General features: G+C 39.3%; 1 protein-coding gene across 1 annotated transcript in view; it reads right to left on the bottom strand.

Moving 5' to 3' along the window:
• The window catches only part of SPAG17 (sperm associated antigen 17), a 241,938-nt gene that overhangs the window by 92,275 nt on the left and 130,127 nt on the right, over positions 1-19,536 (bottom strand). The window contains exons 19-22 of the mRNA XM_065927103.1: positions 15,667-15,848; positions 6,021-6,118; positions 2,552-2,791; positions 1,003-1,114 (exon numbers count right to left, since the gene is read on the bottom strand). Of these exons, the coding sequence (XP_065783175.1) occupies positions 1,003-1,114; positions 2,552-2,791; positions 6,021-6,118; positions 15,667-15,848 (632 nt within the window). The remainder of the gene's footprint in view (positions 1-1,002; positions 1,115-2,551; positions 2,792-6,020; positions 6,119-15,666; positions 15,849-19,536) is intronic.

The raw sequence follows: 19,536 nt of genomic DNA, 5'->3' as shown, positions 1-19,536 counted from the left end.
ATCATTAGTATGATGTTTTGTTTGATGTGGCAATTACTACCTAATGATGCTTGAGCCATGATTCCACATAGGGAATAGCATTCTGACTCTTGTAATGATTTCCTCATTAAATTATGGTCATTTGATGACAAGGAAGGAAGAGAGGAGAAGGAAAACTAAGAGAGGGGTGGCAGATAGAGGATGGGTAGGAAGTGAGAAGGGGTGGCTGGTGTCATAGGCAGAGTGTAGGTGGGAGCACCCCGGTAGCCCTTGTTGGGTTGCATAATCTTGTGGACATTAAACAGGATCCTGCTCACATTCCCTCCTCACTGAGTCTTCCCAGCTCTCAGCGACCACTCCTACAAGATGATAAGTTGTTCAAATAAACCCCAGGTTCTCAAACCCATCCTAAGAAATCTTTAAAGCACAGTAAAAAGAGAAGCTCTATGAGATATCCTTGATAAGTTTCCTAGAGCCAAGATCTGCTCTTCCCTTGGGGGGAACAATGCATGTCTTTTTCCAGAATGGGTCCGCCTCAGTTCATCTCCAAGATCCCCTCCCACCTGATGACTTCTGAATCCAGAGGCAATTACTGTGTAGCTAAAATAACTGGATATCAGAGGCAGAGCCCCAAGCTCTGTGCTCCAGAAGACCTAACCAGGAATTTGCTCTAAATTTACAGTATGTGCTTGGTTTCTGAGATAATACTGTCTGCTGTAATTAACATTATTAAGTAATGATTTGTTTATTGCAGTTACTCTTATTTTCCAATCCTATAGCAGTATGTCACATCATGGAATGTTTGTCTTAGTATGTTCAGCTAACCTCGAGGTGGCCTGTGCCTTGCAGAGGTTATTAGAACAGAAGAGAGTGAAGTCTGAAGATGGCGAACATGGTACATAAATGAGCTACTGGGGGCACATCACTACTCTCACCCATCACATTCAGGAGGACGAGGCCCCACAGTGATCTGAAATGGGCTAACATCTTCCAAGCCATTAACCAGCTTCTGTCAAATGGTACCTTGTTCAAATGTTGTCTTTTCTACTTCAATCTGCCCTCCATCAGAAGGATACAGATAATAATTTGTTCCTGAGATTTGCACGGGTATTTCTCCCATGTTGTATCCATGAAACTAGAAGAGAAAACATCATGCTTTGAATGTGGAACAGCCATTGACAAAGATTAGGTCATCCGTGTGAGCCAGTCCAAGTTGTCATAAGCTTTATTTTTGCTAAAGGATTTGTCTATCATTTTTTAGACTCAGAGGCCAGGGTCCATCTTACCTTTGGCACCTTCTGTGGTCTTACAATAACAAGCAGAACTAAAGGAGGCTCATGATTTTAAACTCTGTTCATTGGGTTATCTTCATAATACCATAGGAAGAGAAATCAATTTCTTTCATTGGCTATTAACTTTCTGTTTAAAGTGAACTGATATATTGAGGGATATTAATAACTTTACACTTTAGAAGGTCATGTGTTAAGACTTCTCTAACTGTGTGGCTAATACAGCTCCGAGTGACACCGATTACATGCTAAAGCTTGAGAACCACTGGCTCAGAGTAGTAGCTAGAAAGGACGAGAATTATTATTTTTCCCCTCACTTTTGCCCATTATGTTTTTCTCATAAAACTGCTTGAGGGAGAGACTGGAAAAGGAAACGTTTTATAAAAGCTACAGGCAAGAAATGGGGTGCCTACAGAGAGACAACCCAGTGCCCTCGGCAAGCTCAGTCACCTAAGTCAGATAAAACCAAGCTCTGTGTCCTCAGAACCCTACGGGGCCTTCACAGGAGAGACTACCTCCCTCACATCCTCTGCGTTAGCTCCTCTAAGTAACTAGATAATAGTGCCTCATGCACATTTCCGGAGTTGTTTTACAGATGCTAAAACTCCCACTAAATGGAAGAAACTAACTACTTGATGACAATAAGCACAGTAGCCCCCAGACCTACTGACATCTAAGGATTGGTAATGTTAATCCCTGTGACTCTGTTACCCCTGAGATCTATCACCTCACCATCAACTAGAGAATTGTGCACAGCTGATCATGTAGCCTGGGACTCCCCTCCCTCACTTGGCCTTTATATCTGCTTTCCTGAAACCCACTGGGGAGTCAGCTGCTTTGAGCACTGGCAGTCCAGGACTCTCTGCTTGGCGCCCTGTGATAAATGCTGCACTTTCCTTCACAACAACCTGGTATCAGTAGATTGGCTTTATTGTGTGTGAGTAAGTGGACCCAAGTTCGGCTTGGTAACATTTTGACCTGCCACAGTTGCTTATTTACCTATACCTAAATGAATGCGTTTGTGCCAAAATCCCATCTAGAAACCTAGCTTCAAGGCACTCCATAAAAACTGGCCTGAGGGTGTTGCTGTCTTGCCAACTGGCTGCAAAGAAGGTTCCAGCTATCAGAGGGTGGACTGCAGGTGTGAGATCACCCATACTGGCAGAAACCCCAAGGTCTCTCTGACAGCAGTGAAGACTGAAAACCTTGTTTCCACCGAAGCTGGGTTTTTCCCCAAACAGCTAGGTATAACCCAAAGGGGCTTTTTAGAAAATTTATTCTACCGGGTAAACTATCTCAGGTTCTGGTTCCTGGAGGGGTGCCTCTGTTATTTCCGGGACCTTCATTTGCTCTTCTTTCGATTTCTCCTTTATAAAAGATTTTTTCTTGAAAACCTTATTATCTTCTTTCTCTGGTTTTTCCTTGCCTTTCTTTTTACCAGCCTCCTTACTCTTCTTTTCTGCTTTTTTTTCTTCCTTTAAGCGTTCCTCTTCAGCTAACCGATCTTGTTCTTCTTTCCAGGCCTGTAAACACATTTAAAACATTTAACCGGATTTTGAAACAAATCTGACCCCATTCAGGTTCACTTTGGAGAACATTTTACATGATTTTGTTATAAGCTATGTCTCTGATGGATCAAAATACTGAACTAGAGACCATCGTACAATCTTTGATTCTCTCACTGCAGCTTCTTCACTCACCTCTGTTGCAGTTTTATTTTTTTTTTTTTGCTTGTTTGTTTGTTTTAACTTCAGGTCTCTTTTTATCTTTAACCTGAACTACTGCATCAGCCTCTTAGCTGGTTTTCCTGCCTCCTGTATTTTCCACATGAGTCAAATCCCCAGTTTAGGTTCTAAATAATCAGCAATATGGTAGACTAGATGTTCAAAGAAACATTCCTAGCATAATGTATTTCAAAAATGGTAAGGTATTAAATCATCATTGTAATATAACATATAATACTATGTATCAGCTAAATTTAAAAAGCCAACATAACCTTAATAGTGATGCTTGTTATAAATAATATAAAAGCCTATAATTTCAATCATCTTAGACACAAAAATTTTAGATAAAATACTATCAGATCAAATCTAGTTGTTTATTAAAATAATAATATGCCATGAAAAACTGTGTTATAATTTTCATCGATAATGTACATAAAGATGGACTCAGGAGCTTACTAAAAATTAAAATTCCTAGGTTCTACTCTCAAAGATCAATTAGGATGGAACAAAAACATATATATTTTAACTCTCTCCTCTTTCAGAGATACTTAAGCAATTATGGCATATATGGTTTCATAGGATAAGGACTAAACTTTAGGAAATACTGAAGGGAAGTTTGTTTTAGAAATGCAAAGGTTATTCATACTGTTAAATCAATCTCCATAATTCAATGTATCTCCTAAATAAAGGAAAAAGCCCCAAGAGATAATAGTTTCAATACCAACAGGTAATTTAAAATTTAGTATATGCAGCAAACATATATTTTGCCATGTAATTTATCTTTATCATTAATACAAAGAAGCCAGGGAGGCTGTCCAATATTAACCAACAACATTTTGAAGGTAATTGCACACTGATGGAGATGGGGAAACCAGCTCCTGTGTACCCAATGTATAAGCTTACAACAAAGCTAATGTAATTAAAATAGTATGGTACTTGTCTAGGAATAAATAAGTGGGTGACTGAAACAGAATTCAGCATTCAAAAATGGGTTAAAATACCTTCACATTGGGATTAGATTTTCAGCATATGAATTTCAAAGGACACAAACACTAAATACTCCGGTGTTCAGAAGAGCTTAGAATATGTCTTTTATCATTTTATAGGGATTTTTAAAAACAGATTAAAAAAATGGGTACCTAATACATGACATATCAACATTCCAATTTAGTTTAAGGGATGGGGATTAATATTACATTTAATCAAATGGTGCTAGTAAAATGACAGTCCATCTGGGCAAAGAAAAACTAAGACACTTACATTACACTACAAAAATGTATTTCAGATCATTTCTAATGATCTCTGAATATGAAAAGCATATCTATGAAAATATTCTAAGAGAATGCATGAAAATTAACACAAACTCAACCTGATGGAATCAAAAGCATAGAAGTCCTAAAAACATTTAAAAAAAAAACAGATATTTTAAAAACTTCTTTTTTGAGAAGCTATAGCATACATTCAAAAAGAGCACAAATTCTAAGTGAACATCTGAATGAATTACCACCAAGTGAGCACTACTGTGGGCTTCCCTGACGGCTTAGCAGGTAAAGAATCTGCCTGCAATGCGGGAGACACAGAAGATGCAGGTTTGATGCCTGGGTCAGAAAGATCCCCTGGAGGATGAAAATGGCAACCCACTCCAGTATTCTTGCCTGAAAAATTCCACGAACAGAGGAGCCTGGCGGGCTACAGTCCATGGGGTCACAGAGAGTCAGACACGACAGGGCGACTGACGCATGCCTGTAAGCACTCCTGTAAAAGTACCACCAGGCCAAGAAATAGACAGTCTCTAGCTCCCCAGAAGCCCCCTTCACTCTTCTCCTCAACTACTGCCCACTTGGACTGCCCCAGAGGCAGCCATCATCCTAGATTTTAATAATTAGTTTTTAGCTTTGCCATTTAAAACTTTCTGTAAATGAAATCTTATATAATGTATCAATATACAGTCTTTTAACTTTCTCATCTTTTTCTTAATATGATGTTTGTGAGATTCATACATATTTCTGTAAGCTATAGGCCATTTCCATAGCTGCATAGTATTTTATCACATGAGTAAACCATTCTAGACTTTCTATTGATGGATATTTGAATTGTTTCCAGTTTGGGAGAGTTAAAAACAACACTGCAAGAACAATTGTGTCCGTATGTCTTGGTGCACCCGTGCAAGCATCAGTATATCAGGTATATACTTAGGAGTGAAGTTATTAGGTTAAAGAGAAATCGTATGCCTAACTTTAGTAGTTATACCCAGTTTTCCAAAGTGAAAGTACCAACTTGTACTTCAACAGTATAGGAGACTTTGCTTTACTTCACATCCTTGCCAAGATCTGGCAGTGTCTTCTAAATTTTGGCCAAAAATGATTGATTTGACTACATAAAAGTTGAGTGTTTCTGTATATTAAAAAATTGGCATTTATTAATAAGGAAATTGTTTTATAAATTAAGGTACATCCAGATCATAGACTAATATAATGCTATGAAGATAAGTTAGATCTCTCAATACTGTCTGGAAGTGATATTCAGGATGTATTGATAAGAGAAAAAAGTATGTGGCAGAGTTAAAAAAAATATATATATCAAACCTAAACCAAAACCAAACATGAACACTTTCTTTATATTTGTGCATTCATGCTTGTATGAGCACAGAACAAACCAAACTTTTACTATTTCTGATTTCAGGAGCTTAGGCCTGCCAGGTTAAGTTAAGATTTCTTGTAAAAGCATGTATTACTTTTGTAATTAAAAATCCCAGTAAAAATGCAAACAAAAACAAACCACTGTAGCAGAAGCAGCGAGTATACCAACTATGAACAAGGGGCACTGCTCCGGACTTTGGCAGAGTTCCCTAAAGGTTTAGCATCTGGTGGAGGAGTGAGCTTGGTGGAGAGACTGTTATTTCATTGAAGATTCAATTATCTGGGAGTTTAGCAAAAAGATCATTTCCTCTGATACTACACAAATGCTCTAGCACAAAATAATTTTGAACCTGAAATTTGTCAGTGTCATTTGTCTTTCTTTAGGTTACCTTGAGAGAGCCTTCTAAAACAAAATGAATCTTTTCTTTCTCTTTTTCTTTGTCTTTTTCTTGATCTGATATTTCTGTTTTGCTCATTCCTTTGTTACCTATAACCAGAGAAAATGAAACTTCTTTGTAAAACTCTCTAATTTTCATAGAAGGACCAAACATCTGAATTGTAGGAGAGCCCTATTCACTTATATCTGAATTCTTTTTATTTTTTGGGGGGGGGGGGGCGGTCATCTCTAGAGTGGACATCTGAAGTAGAAATGAACTCTTTAAGGGATGAACAACTCACCATTAGTAGAGGCAGTGCATTCCATTCTCAATGTGTTGAGATTTTGAAGCTTTTATTGAGTTGGACTTTCACTAGAGTTTTAATCTAATTAATCCTAATTGAACCCCTTAAAACCACAGAGGACAAATTTATCTTTCCCTTCCATACCGAAGCCCTCCTTTTGCCATTATAGCTATTTTGTGGTGAAGATTTACATCTGTCCTGACTTGAGAGGCCTCAGACGGAATGTAATACCTACCAGGTGCATTCCAACTCTGATTTCAAATTGACCATTTTCTGAATTTGGTCCACAGACACCCAGATAATTATTGAACTCAGAAGCAGAATAGGGGGGAGGAGCCAAGATGGCGGAGGAGTAGGACGGGGAGACCACTTTCTCTCCTAGAAATTCATCAAAAGAATAACTGAACGCAGAGCAAACTTCACAAAACAACTTCTGATCGCTAGCTGAGGTCACCAGGCGCCCAGAAAAGCAGCCCACTGTCTTCAAAAGGAGGTAGGACAAAATATAAAAGATAAAAAGTGAGACAAAAGAGCTAAGGACGGAGATCCGTCCCGGGAAGGGTCTTAATAGAGGACGTTCCCAGACACCGGGAAACCCTCGCACTGGCGGGCCTGGGGGAAGTGTTTGAATCTCGGAGTTTGAATCTGGCTGGGAGGGACAGAATAAATAAAACCCACAGATTAGGAGCCTAAAAGCAACTCCCAGCAGAAAAGTACCCAGACGCCCGCATCCGCAACCAGTCAGTGGGGGCGGAACGGAAAGGAGTGGGCGGCATTGCTTGGGGTAGGGTCTGGGGCCTGAGTGCCCTGAGGACAATCGGAGGGAGCTTTTGTGAGTTCCCAGCTTGCACTGTGGGAGAGCGAGAGAGAGAGAAAATTAACTGGCCCAAACACACTGCCGGAAGAGAGAGAGAAAATTAACCGGCCCGAACACACTGCCGGAAGAGAGAGAGAAAATTAACCGGCCCGAACACACTGCCGGCCGTTCGCAGAACAAAGGGACCGAGAAAGTCCTGAGAAGAGCTCGCAGGCTGCGGACCGGCCCAGCCCCGCCGGAGGCAGGAGGCAGGGGGGAGGGGAAGGGGGCTGGCTTGGCCCCAAGGACCGCATCCCCTACCACACTGCAAACGGGCCTCCGCCTTCTAATCAAAGACCTCCGGAGATTCTGGAGGGTCGACATCCGCCGGGAGGGTCGTGGCTAGACATGGTACACGCACCCGGCCAGTGCGGGCGGGATTGGGGCTGGGGACGCAGAGGGCAGAAGGCGCACGCACCCGACTGGCGCGGCGGAAACTGAGGCTGGGATAGCGCAGGACAGAAGGCGCGCCGCACCCGGGGAGAGAGCGCCCGACAAGCTGCCTGAGCCACTCGGGCGGCGTGGGGACAAACCGCAGGTGCAGCTTTGTGTTCCGCGCTTTTGTGAATCACCCGAGGGCTGGAACCGCCGGGAGCCTGAGCAGCCCAGACGGAGAAAATAGCCCCAGCCCCTCCCGGCAGCGCCAGCTCCACGCCAGAGCACGACGGAACTAGCTACCTGAATAAGCAGCGCCAGCTCCACGCCGGAGCACGACGGAACTAGCTACCTGAATAAGAGTCCACCTCCGCCCGCCTGTGTCAGGGCGGAAATTAGGCGCGGAAGAAACCGGCGACAGAAGCCAAATAAACAAAGGGAACCGCTTCAGAAGGGACCGGTGCAACAGATTAAAATCCCTGAAGAAAACACCGACTTCACCTGAAGGGCCTATAGATATCGAGAAGTATAAGCTGGAACGAGGAGATATATGAAACTGAGCCGAAACCACACTGACCGAAACAGCTCCAGAGAAATTCCTAGATATATTTTTTTCTTTTTTCTTTTTTTTTTAAGTAAGAAAAAAAATTTTTTTTTCTTTTTTCTCTTTTATTTTTCTTTAAAATTCCCTATTACTCCCCCATTACTCCTTAACTTTCATTTTCATAAGATTTTTACGATTTTTTTAATTAGGTAAAACAATTTTTTTTCTCCTTTTTTTCTTTTTCTTCTTTTTTTTCCTTTTCTTTTTTCTTCTTCTCTTCTATTTTCTATTTTTCTTTTTCTCATTTCTTTTAAAGTCATCTAGTACTCCTCTTACTACTCCTTAATTTTCATTTTCAATACACTATAACCTTACAGGGAAAAAAAAAAAAAGAAGAGAAGCCCTATTTTTAAACCAAACTTCATATATATTTCTAAAATTTTTTTTTAATGTTTTGGTTTTTGTTTTTAATATAGTATTTTTAAGAGTCTAACCTCTACTCTAGATTTTTAATTTTTGTTTTTCAGTATATGATATAAATTGTGAACATTTAAGAATCCAATATTCAGCTCCCATTTTTATTCAGGAGTGTGTTGATTATTCTCTCCCAATCTTGACTCTCTGTTTCTACCTCAGAACACCTCTATTTCCTCCTTTCCCCTTCTCTTCTCAATCCAATTCTGTGAATCTTTGTGGGTGTCTGGGCTACGGAGAACACTCTGGGATCAGACAACTTCGTAGATCTGTCTCTCCCCTCTTGAGTCCCCCTTTTTCTCCTCCTGCTCATCTCTATCTCCCTCCTCCCTCTCCCCTTCCTCATGTAACTCTGTGAACCTCTCTGGGTGTCCCTAACGGGGGAGAAACTTTTCACCATTAACCTAGAAGTTTTATTATCAGTGCTGTATGGTTGGAGAAGTCCTGAGACTACAGGAAGAATAAAACTGAAATCCAGAGGCAGGAGACTTAAGCCCAAAACCTGAGAACACCAGAAAACTCCTGACTACATGGATCTTTAAGTAATAAGCTACCGTCCAAAAGCCTCCAAACCTACACTGAAACCAACCACCACCCAAGAGCCAATAAATTTTAGAGCAAGACATACCACGCAAATTCTCCAGCAACGCAGGAACATAGCCCTGAACGTCAACATACAGACTACCCAAGGTCACATCTAACACATAAACCCATCTCAAAACTCATTACTGGGCACTCCATTGCTCTCCAAAGAGAAGAAATCAAGATCCACGCACCAGAACACCGACGCAAGCTTCGCTAATCAGGAAACCTTGACAAGCCAATCATCTAACCCCACCCACTGGGTAAAACCTCCACAATAAAAAGGAACCACAGACCTCCAGAATACAGTAAGCCCACTCCAGACACAGCAATCTAAACAAGATGAAAAGGCAAAGAAATACCCAACAGGTAAAGGAACATGAAAAAAGTCCACCAAGTCAAACAAAAGAGGAGGAGATAGGGAATCTACCTGAAAAAGAATTTAGAATAATGATAATAAAAATGATCCAAAATCTTGAAAGCAAAATGGAGTTACAGATAAATAGCCTGGAGACAAAGATTGAAAAGATGCAAGAAATGTTTAATAAAGACCTAGAAGAAATAAAAAAGAGTCAATAAAAAATGAATAATGCAATGAATGAGATAAAAAACACTCTGGAGGGAACCAAGAGTAGAATAACGGAGACAGAAGATAGGATAAGTGAGGTAGAAGATAGAATGGTGGAAATAAATGAAGCAGAGAGGAAAAAAGAAAAAAGGATCAAAAGAAATGAGGACAACCTCAGGGACCTCTGGGACAATGTGAAACGCCCCAATATTCGAATCATAGGAGTCCCAGAAGAAGAAGACAAAAAGAAAGGCCATGAGAAAATACTCGAGGAGATAATAGCTGAAAACTTTCCTAAAATGGGGAAGGAAATAGCCACCCAACTCCAAGAAACCCAGAGAGTCCCAAACAGGATAAACCCAAGGTGAAACACCCCAAGACACATATTAATCAAATTAACAAAGATCAACCACAAAGAACAAATACTAAAAGCAGCAAGGGAGAAGCAACAAATAACACACAAAGGGATTCCCATAAGGATAACAGCTGATCTATCAATAGAAACCCTCCAGGCCAGAAGGGAATGGCAGGACATACTGAAAGTAATGAAAGAGAATAACCTACAACCTAGATTACTGTACCCAGCAAGGATCTCATTCAGATATGAAGGAGAATTCAAAAGCTTTACAGACAAGCAAAAGCTGAGAGAATTCAGCACCACCAAACCAGCTCTTCAACAAATGCTAAAGGACCTTCTCTAGACAGGAAATGCAGAAAGGTTGTATAAACATGAACCCAAAACAACAAAGTAAATGGCAACGGGACCACACCTATCAATAATTACCTTAAATGTAAATGGGTTGAATGCCCCAACCAAAAGACAAAGATTGGCTGAATGGATACAAAAACAAGACCCCTATATATGCTGTCTACAAGAGACCCACCTCAAAACCAGAGACACATACAGACTAAAAGTGAAGGGCTGGAAAAAAATATTTCACGCAAACGGAGACCAAAAGAAAGCAGGAGTCGCAATACTCATATCAGATAAAATAGACTTTCAAATAAAGGATGTGAAAAGAGACAAAGAAGGACACTACATAATGATCAAAGGATCAATCCAAGAAGAAGATATAAAAATTATAAATATATATGCACCCAACATAGGAGCACCGCAATATGTACGCCAAATGCTAACAAGTATGAAAGAGGAAATTAATAGTAACACAATAATAGTGGGAGACTTTAATACCCCACTCACAACTATGGATAGATCAACTAAACAGAAAATCAATAAGGAAACACAAACCTTAAATGATACAATGGATCAGCTAGACCTAGTTGATATCTATAGGACATTTCACCCCAAAACAATCAAATTCACCTTTTTCTCAAGCGCACACGGAACCTTCTCCAGAATAGATCACATCCTGGGCCATAAATCTGGTCTTGGAAAATTCAAAAAAATTGAAATCATTCCAGTCATCTTTTCTGACCACAGTGCAGTAAGATTAGATCTCAATTACAGGAAAAAAATTGTTAAACATTCAAACATATGGAGGCTAAATAACACGCTTCTGAATAACCAACAAATCATAGAAGAAATCAAAAAAGAAATCAAAATATGTATAGAAACGAATGAAAATGAAAGCACAACAACCCAAAACCTATGGGACACTGTAAAAGCAGTGCTAAGGGGAAGGTTCATAGCATTACAGGCTTACATCAAGAAACAAGAAAAAAGCCAAATAAATAACCTAACTCTACACCTAAAGCAATTAGAGAAGTAAGAAATGAAGAACCCCAGGGTTAGCAGAAGGAAAGAAATTTTAAAAATTAGGGCAGAAATAAATGCAAAAGAAACTAAAGAGACCATAGCAAAAATCAACAAAGCTAAAAGCTGGTTTTTTGAAAAAATAAACAAAATTGACAAACCATTAGCGAGACTCATTAAGAAACAAAGAGAGAAGAACCAAATTAACAAAATAAGAAATGAAAAGGATGAGATCACAACAGACAACACTGAAATCCAAAGGATCATAAGAGACTACTACCAACAGCTCTATGCCAATAAAATGGACAACTTGGATGAAATAGACAAATTCTTAGAAAAGTATAACTTTCCAAAACTGAACCAGAAAGAAATAGAAGATCTTAACAGAACCATCACAAGCAAGGAAATCGAAACTGTAATCAAAAATCTTCCAGCAAACAAAAGCCCAGGACCAGATGGCTTCACAGCTGAATTCTACCAAAAATTTAGAGAAGAGCTAACACCTATCTTACTCAAACTCTTCCAGAAAATTGCAGATGAAGGTAAACTTCCAAACTCATTCTATGAGGCCACCATCACCCTAATTCCAAAACCAGACAAAGATGCCACAAAAAAAGAAAACTACAGGCCAATATCACTGATGAACATAGATGCAAAAATCCTTAACAAAATTCTAGCAAACAGAATCCAACAACATTTAAAAAAAATCATACACCATGACCAAGTGGGCTTTATCCCAGGAATGCAAGGATTCTTTAATATCCACAAATCGATCAACGTAATACACCACATTAACAAATTGGAAGATAAAAACCATATGATTATCTCAATAGATGCAGAGAAAGCCTTTGACAAAATTCAACACTCATTTATGATTAAAACTCTCCAGAAAGCAGGAATAGAAGGAACATACCTCAACATAATAAAAGCTATATATGACAAACCTACAGCAAGCATCACCCTCAATGGTGAAAAATTGAAAGCATTTCCCCTGAAATCAGGAACAAGACAAGGATGCCCACTCTCACCACTACTATTCAACATAGTGTTGGAAGTTTTGGCCACAGCAATCAGAGCAGAAAAAGACGTAAAAGGAATCCAGATAGGAAAAGAAGAAGTGAAACTCTCGCTGTTTGCAGATGACATGATCCTCTACATAGAAAACCCTAAAGACTCTTCCAGAAAATTACTAGAGCTAATCAATGAATATAGTAAAGTTGCAGGATATAAAATTAACACACAGAAATCCCTTGCATTCCTATATACTAACAATGAAAAAACAGAAAGAGAAATGAAGGAAACAATACCATTCACCACTGCAACAAAAAGAATAAAATACTTAGGAGTATATCTACCTAAAGAAACAAAAGACCTATACACAGAAAACTATAAAACATTGATGAAAGAAATCAAAGAGGACACAAACAGATGGAGAAACATACTGTGTTCATGGATTGGAAGAATCAATATTGTCAAAATGGCTATTCTACCCAAAGCAATCTATAGATTCAATGCAATCCCTATCAAGCTACCAATGGTATTTTTCACAGAACTAGAACAAATAATTTCACAATTTGTATGGAAATACAAAAAACCTCGAATAGCCAAAGTAATCTTGAGAAAGAAGAATGGAACTGGAGGAATCAACCTGCCTGACTTCAGACTCTACTACAAAGCCACAGTCATCAAGACAGTATGGTACTGGCACAAAGACAGAAATATAGATCAATGGAACAGAATAGAAAGCCCAGAGATAAATCCACGAACCTATGGACACCTTATCTTTGACAAAGGAGGCAAGGATATACAATGGAAAAAAGACAATCTCTTTAACAAGTGGTGCTGGGAAAACTGGTCAACCACTTGTAAAAGAATGAAACTAGAACACTTTCTAACACCATACACAAAAATAAATTCAAAATGGATTAAAGATCTAAATGTAAGACCAGAAACTCTAAAACTCCTAGAGCAGAACATAGGCAAAACACTCTCCGACATAAATCACAGCAAGATCTTCTATGACCCACCTCCCAGAATATTGGAAATAAAAGCAAAAATAAACAAATGGGACCTAATGAAAATTAAAAGCTTTTGCACAACAAAGGAAACTATAAGCAAGGTGAAAAGACAGCCCTCGGATTGGGAGAAAATAATAGCAAATGAGGAAACAGACAAAGGATTAATCTCAAAAATATACAAGCAACTCCTGAAGCTCAATTCCAGAAAAATAAATGACCCAATCAAAAAATGGGCCAAAGAACTAAACAGACATTTCTCCAAAGAAGACATACAGATGGCTAACAAACACATGAAAAGATGCTCCACATCACTCATTATCAGAGAAATGCAAATCAAAACCACAATGAGATACCATTACACGCCAGTCAGGATGGCTGCTATCCAAAAGTCTACAAGCAATAAATGCTGGAGAGGGTGTGGAGAAAAGGGAACCCTCTTACACTGTTGGTGGGAATGCAAACTAGTACAGCCACTATGGAAAACAGTGTGGAGATTTCTTAAAAAACTGGAAATAGAACTACCATATGACCCAGCAATAACACTTCTGGGCATACACACTGAGGAATCCTGATCTGAAAGAGACACGTGCACCCCAATGTTCATCGCAGCACTGTTTATAATAGCTAGGACATGGAAGCAACCTAGATGCCCATCAGCAGATGAATGGATAAGGAAGTTGTGGTACATTTACACCATGGAATATTACTCAGCCATTAAAAAGAATTCATTTGAATCAGTTCTAATGAGATGGATGAAACTGGAGCCCATTATACAGAGTGAGGTGAGCCAGAAAGATAAAGAACATTACAGTATACTAACGCATATATGCGGAATTTAGAAAGATGGTAACGATGGCCCTATATGCAGGGCAGAAGAAGAGACGCAGAAGTACGGAACAGACTTTTGAACTCTGTGGGAGAAGGGGAGGGTGGGATGTTTCGAAAGAACAGTATGTATATTATCTGTGGTGAAACAGACCACCAGCCCAGGTGGGAGGCATGAGTCAAGTGCTCGGGCCTGTTGGGCTGGGGGGATCCAGAGGAATCGGGTGGAGAGGGAGGTGGGATGGGAGACCGGGGTGGGGAATTCGTGTAGCTCTATGGCTGATTCATATCAATGTATGACAAAACCCACTGAAAAATAAAAAAAATAAATTAAAAAAAAAAAAAGAAGCAGAATAAAGAAAAGGCAGTCAACCCACAGTCCTTGGTACTAGCAGATAAGCGTGACCTCAATACAACTGTAAGGGCAGCCCTACCTGCTTTATATGGTCCCATCAAGTATTCTAATTACCTAGTGTTGTCCTGTGCTACCCCAGCTGGAGGGAGGCTGAGGTGATGGATGGATTATGGAACCATTTTGGTGAAAGGTGAATCGTTGACTTGGTTTGCCAAGTTTTATCTTAGAATCAAGCCAAGCACAAATTCCCCTGGTAGTTTATAGACATTGCACAAACTTAGGAAATTATATAGTTTTGCTTCTTTATAGGAAATCACTCTCAACTTAGTTACCAGAAATAATGAAGAGTAATTACACAGAGTTCATTCCCTTTGTCTGAACCCAGTAAAATATTTTTATTTTCCAGATGAATTACATCAACATTTCACTCATCAATCAAGTATCCTTTTTTTTTTTGCCAGCTTCTTCTCTCTGCTTGACAGCATCAAAACAATGAAAATAAACAACAAAAACAAAAGTGTATATTGATGCAATATCCGAGCTAATCCATGCCACAGGCCCCCAAGAATTTATTTTCCCTTCATTTGTTATTCTAACTCCCCAGTTAGTCTCAGGAATCTTCTGTTTACTCTTACAAGGAAGATCTTATTTTATTTTCACTTTGGAAGCCATAATTATTCTTACAGAGACATACACTATCTGAATTTACCTCATATTTTGCCAACAAACCTTAGACAGGCAAACCTGTCAAGCCCACCAAAATAAAGACATCTGGCATTTCCCTAACATCACATTTAATCTGAGCAGAATGAATCTTTCAAATCTGGCAGGAAGTGGGGTCAATATAAGACAAGCATCTAATCAATATAAGACAAATATTCTGATTATATTTAGAAAGCAGCTATTCTATTTTATAGGGAAAGTGAAGAGTCACAGAAATGCTGTGGACAACTCTTTAATCCTGAAATAGTCACAGACTTGATTTAATTAGTAAACAGCAGAATGTCTTGGGACTTTATATATAAGTTAAATTGGTTACTTACTTTTAGATTTTTTAATAGAAAAAATTTTGCTAGTAGAAGAAACTTTGATACCAGCAGAAGATTTTATTTCCAGCTCATACTTGGTTTTATTGATTTCATCAGACATTTTAGTTTCCTGATATAGAGCTTCTTCTTTTATGATCCAATCTTGAATGGATTTTGCAACAAGTTCCAAATAATTTCTAAAAAAGGAAAAGATCAGCAGGTGACAACTGAGTTAATAGGCAGCTCAAATGGCAAACAATTTGCCTGCAATTCAGGAGACCCAGGTTCAATCCCTGGGTCAGGAAGATCCTCTGAAAAAGGGAATGGTGATCCACCCCCGTATTCTTGCCTGGAGAATCCCACTGACAGAGAAGCCTTGGTGGGCTATAGTCCATGGGGTCGTAAAGAGTCAGATATGACTGAGCAAATGACACTTCACTTCAAAGTCAGCAAGTGCATAAGATACTGATTGTGCAAATGAACTTTTCAAAAATTAACTGACTCTAAACTGCCCATGTAACAAACATAATATAAGATATATGCTAGAATATATTTTGTACAAAGTAGTCTTTATAAATATTCAATGAACATATGAAAAATTTTCAACTTCTTTCATGATTAAAGACCTACAAAATTAAAAATTAGATATTTCCATCCAAACCAAAGATTAATGCTTGGTAATACCAAAGCTGATGACAATTTGGAGAAACAGTCATTCTTAGCACTGTTAATTACAGAGTAATATGGTAAAATGTCTTTATAGGGCAATTTTATAACACAATAGATACCATCTGAATTGACCACCAGCTAACTGACTCACTGGATTAGTTGAAACACTGTAGTCTTGCTATAAACTTATCAGACTTGTGAATACCTACATCCTAAATACTATACCCTAAGCTGCTTGTGCATTTATGTATATGTCAGCATCTTACTGACCTGGAAAAAGTCAGTTTTCGTTCCAATCCCAAAGAAAGGCAATACCAAAGAATGCTCAAACTACTGCACAATTACACTCATCTCACATGCTAGCAAAGTAATGCTCAAAATTCTTCAAGCCAGGCTTCATCAGTATGTGAACCGTGAACTTTGAGATGTTCAAGCTGGATTTAGAAAAGGTATGGGAACCAGAGATCAAATTGTCAACATCAGTTGGATCACTGAAAAAGTGAGAGAGTTCCAGAAAAACATCTACTTCTGCTTTATTGACTATGCCAAAACCTTTGACTGTGCGGATCACAACAACTGTAGAAAATTCTTAAAGAGATGGGAATACTAGACCATCTGACCTGCCTCTTGAGAAATTTGTATGCAGGTCAAGAAGCAACAGTTAGAACAGAACATGGAACAACAGACCGATTCCAAATCAGCAAAGGAGTATGTAAAGGTTATGTTTTGTCATCCTACGTATTTAACTTACATACAGAGTACATCATACGAAATGCCGGGCTGGATGAAGCACAAGCTGGAATCAAGACTGTCAGGAGAAATATACCTCAGATATGCAGATGACACCACCCTTATGGCAGAAAGTGAAGAGAAACTGAAGAGCCTCTCGATGAAAATGAAAGGGGAGAGTGAAAAAGTTGGCTTAAAACTCAGCATTCAGAAATGTAAGATCATGGCATCTGGTCCCATCACTTCATGGCAAATAGATGGAGAAACAATGGAAACAGTGACAGACTTTATTTTCTTGGGCTCCAAAATCACTGCAGATGGTGACTGCAGCCATGAAATTAAAAGATGCTTACTCCTTGGAAGGAAAGTTATGACCAATCTAGATGGCATGTTAAAAAGCAGACACATTACTTTGCCAACAAAGGTCCATCTAGTCAAAGCTATGGTTTTTCCAGTAGTCATGTATGGATGTGACAGTTGGACTATAAAGAAATCTGAGCCCCGAAGAACTGATGCTTCTGAACTGTGGTGTTGGAGAAGACTCTTGAGAGTCCCTTGGACTGCACGGAGATCTAACCAGTCAAACCTAAAGGAAACCAGTCCTGAATATTCATTGGAAGGACAGATGCTGAAGCTGAAACTCCAATACTTTGGCCACCTGATGCAAAGAGCTGACTCATTTGAAAAGACCTGATGCTGAGAAAGATTGAAGGCGGGAGGAGAAGGGGACGACAGAGGATGAGATGGTTGGATGGATGGCATCACTGACTCAATGGACATAAATTTGAGTAAACTCTGGGAGTTGGTGATGCAGAGAGAAGCCTGGCGTGCTGCAGTCCTTGGATTGCAAAGAGTTGGACATGACTGAGTGACTGAACTGAACTGAACTGACAGCATCTTACTGCTTACTTGGATTTAGTAATGTTATTGTTCTTCAGTTGTTCAGTCATGTCCAACTCTTTGCAACCTCAAGGACTGCAGCATGCCAGGTCTCCCTGTCCCTCACCATCTTCCAGAGCTTGCTCAAACTCAAGTCCATTGAGTTGGTGATGCCATCCAACCATCTCATCCTGTGTCCCCTTCTCCTCCTGCGTTCAATCTTTTCCTGCATCAGGGTCTTTTGTAATGAGTCAGTTCTTTGAATCAGGTGGCCAAAGTGTTAGAATTTCAGCTTCAGTATCAATCCTTCCAATGAATATTCAGGACTGATTTCCTTTAGGACTGACTGGCTTAATCTTGCAGTTCAAGGGACTCTCAAGAGTCCTCTCCAACACCACAGTTCAAAAGCATTGATTCTTCAGCATTCAGCTTTCTTTATGGTCCAACTCTCCATCCATACATGACTATTGGAAAAAACCATAACTTTGACTATATGTACCTTTTTCAGCAAAGTAATGTCTTTGCTTTTTAATATGCAGTCTAGGTTGTTCATAGACTTCCCTGGTGGCTGTGAATCCTCAGAACTGTGGGCTCACACCTTAATGAGACAAATGGGAGTGGAGTGTAGGCAGTGGCTTCTCAGGTGAAGGGGGGCGACACGGTACCTTGATGTTCATTTCAGCAGGTACCTGCAACCAGTGTGGGGGAGGGAAGCAAAAGGAGTGGTGCCTTGGGGTAGCTGCTGAGCCCCCTGATGAGATGAAGATGGGGTCATGCTGTATCTCCTGCCCTGGGTTCTTGAGAAAGCTAAGTAAACACAGAATTGGATTAAATTCTACTTACCATGTGATTCTGGTTGTTAACTTGAATCCACAATTATCTTGGAGAATCAGGTCATAAAAAATACACATAATTGTCAGTGTTATCCATAAGGTTAGTGTAACACCAATACATCTCTAAATGATATATTTTACACATTTGGGAGAATAATATAAACATCACTGGAGAAGTAAATTACAGAACATGTCATAAAATAGGTTAGCGAAAGAGAAAAGCTGCAAATAAAATGTATCTATTTTGTTAAGTTATAAAATGTATGTAAAAATCAATATGTTGGGTTTTATTATTTAATTTGTAATATCTGAAACCAAGTATATCTAACATTTTCACTTGGGAGGGGAATGGAAAAATAATGATTTTCTTTGGTCAAAGTGTGGGTGTAAACACCTTACTTATAGTTTCCTTTGTTGTGCAAAAGCTTTTAATTTTCATTAAGTCCCATTTGTTTATTTTTGCTTTTATTTCCAACCAACCCTAGGTTTGACTTTTGTGGGTATTCTAGTTTTTGTTTCTGTTGTCAATGCTATTTTTTCCTTTTTTAAACATCACATTTTCTAACAATTTCTTGTAGTGCAAAAAAATGCAGTTAGAGGATACGCTGCTGTTGTTATCCAGTTGCTAAGTTGTGTCTGACTTTTCGTGACCCCATGGACTGACACGGGGTCAAGCTGCAGCATGCCAGGTTCCTCTGCCCTCCACTGTCTCCCGGAGTTTGCTCAAATTCATGCCCTTTGAGTCCGTGATGCCATCCAACCATCTCATCCTCTG

Source organism: Muntiacus reevesi, chromosome 1, assembly GCF_963930625.1.
Source record: "Muntiacus reevesi chromosome 1, mMunRee1.1, whole genome shotgun sequence".
NCBI lineage: Eukaryota > Metazoa > Chordata > Mammalia > Artiodactyla > Cervidae > Muntiacus > Muntiacus reevesi.
The sequence above is the reverse complement of the archived record's forward strand: the minus strand, read 5'-3'. Positions and strand labels throughout refer to the sequence as shown.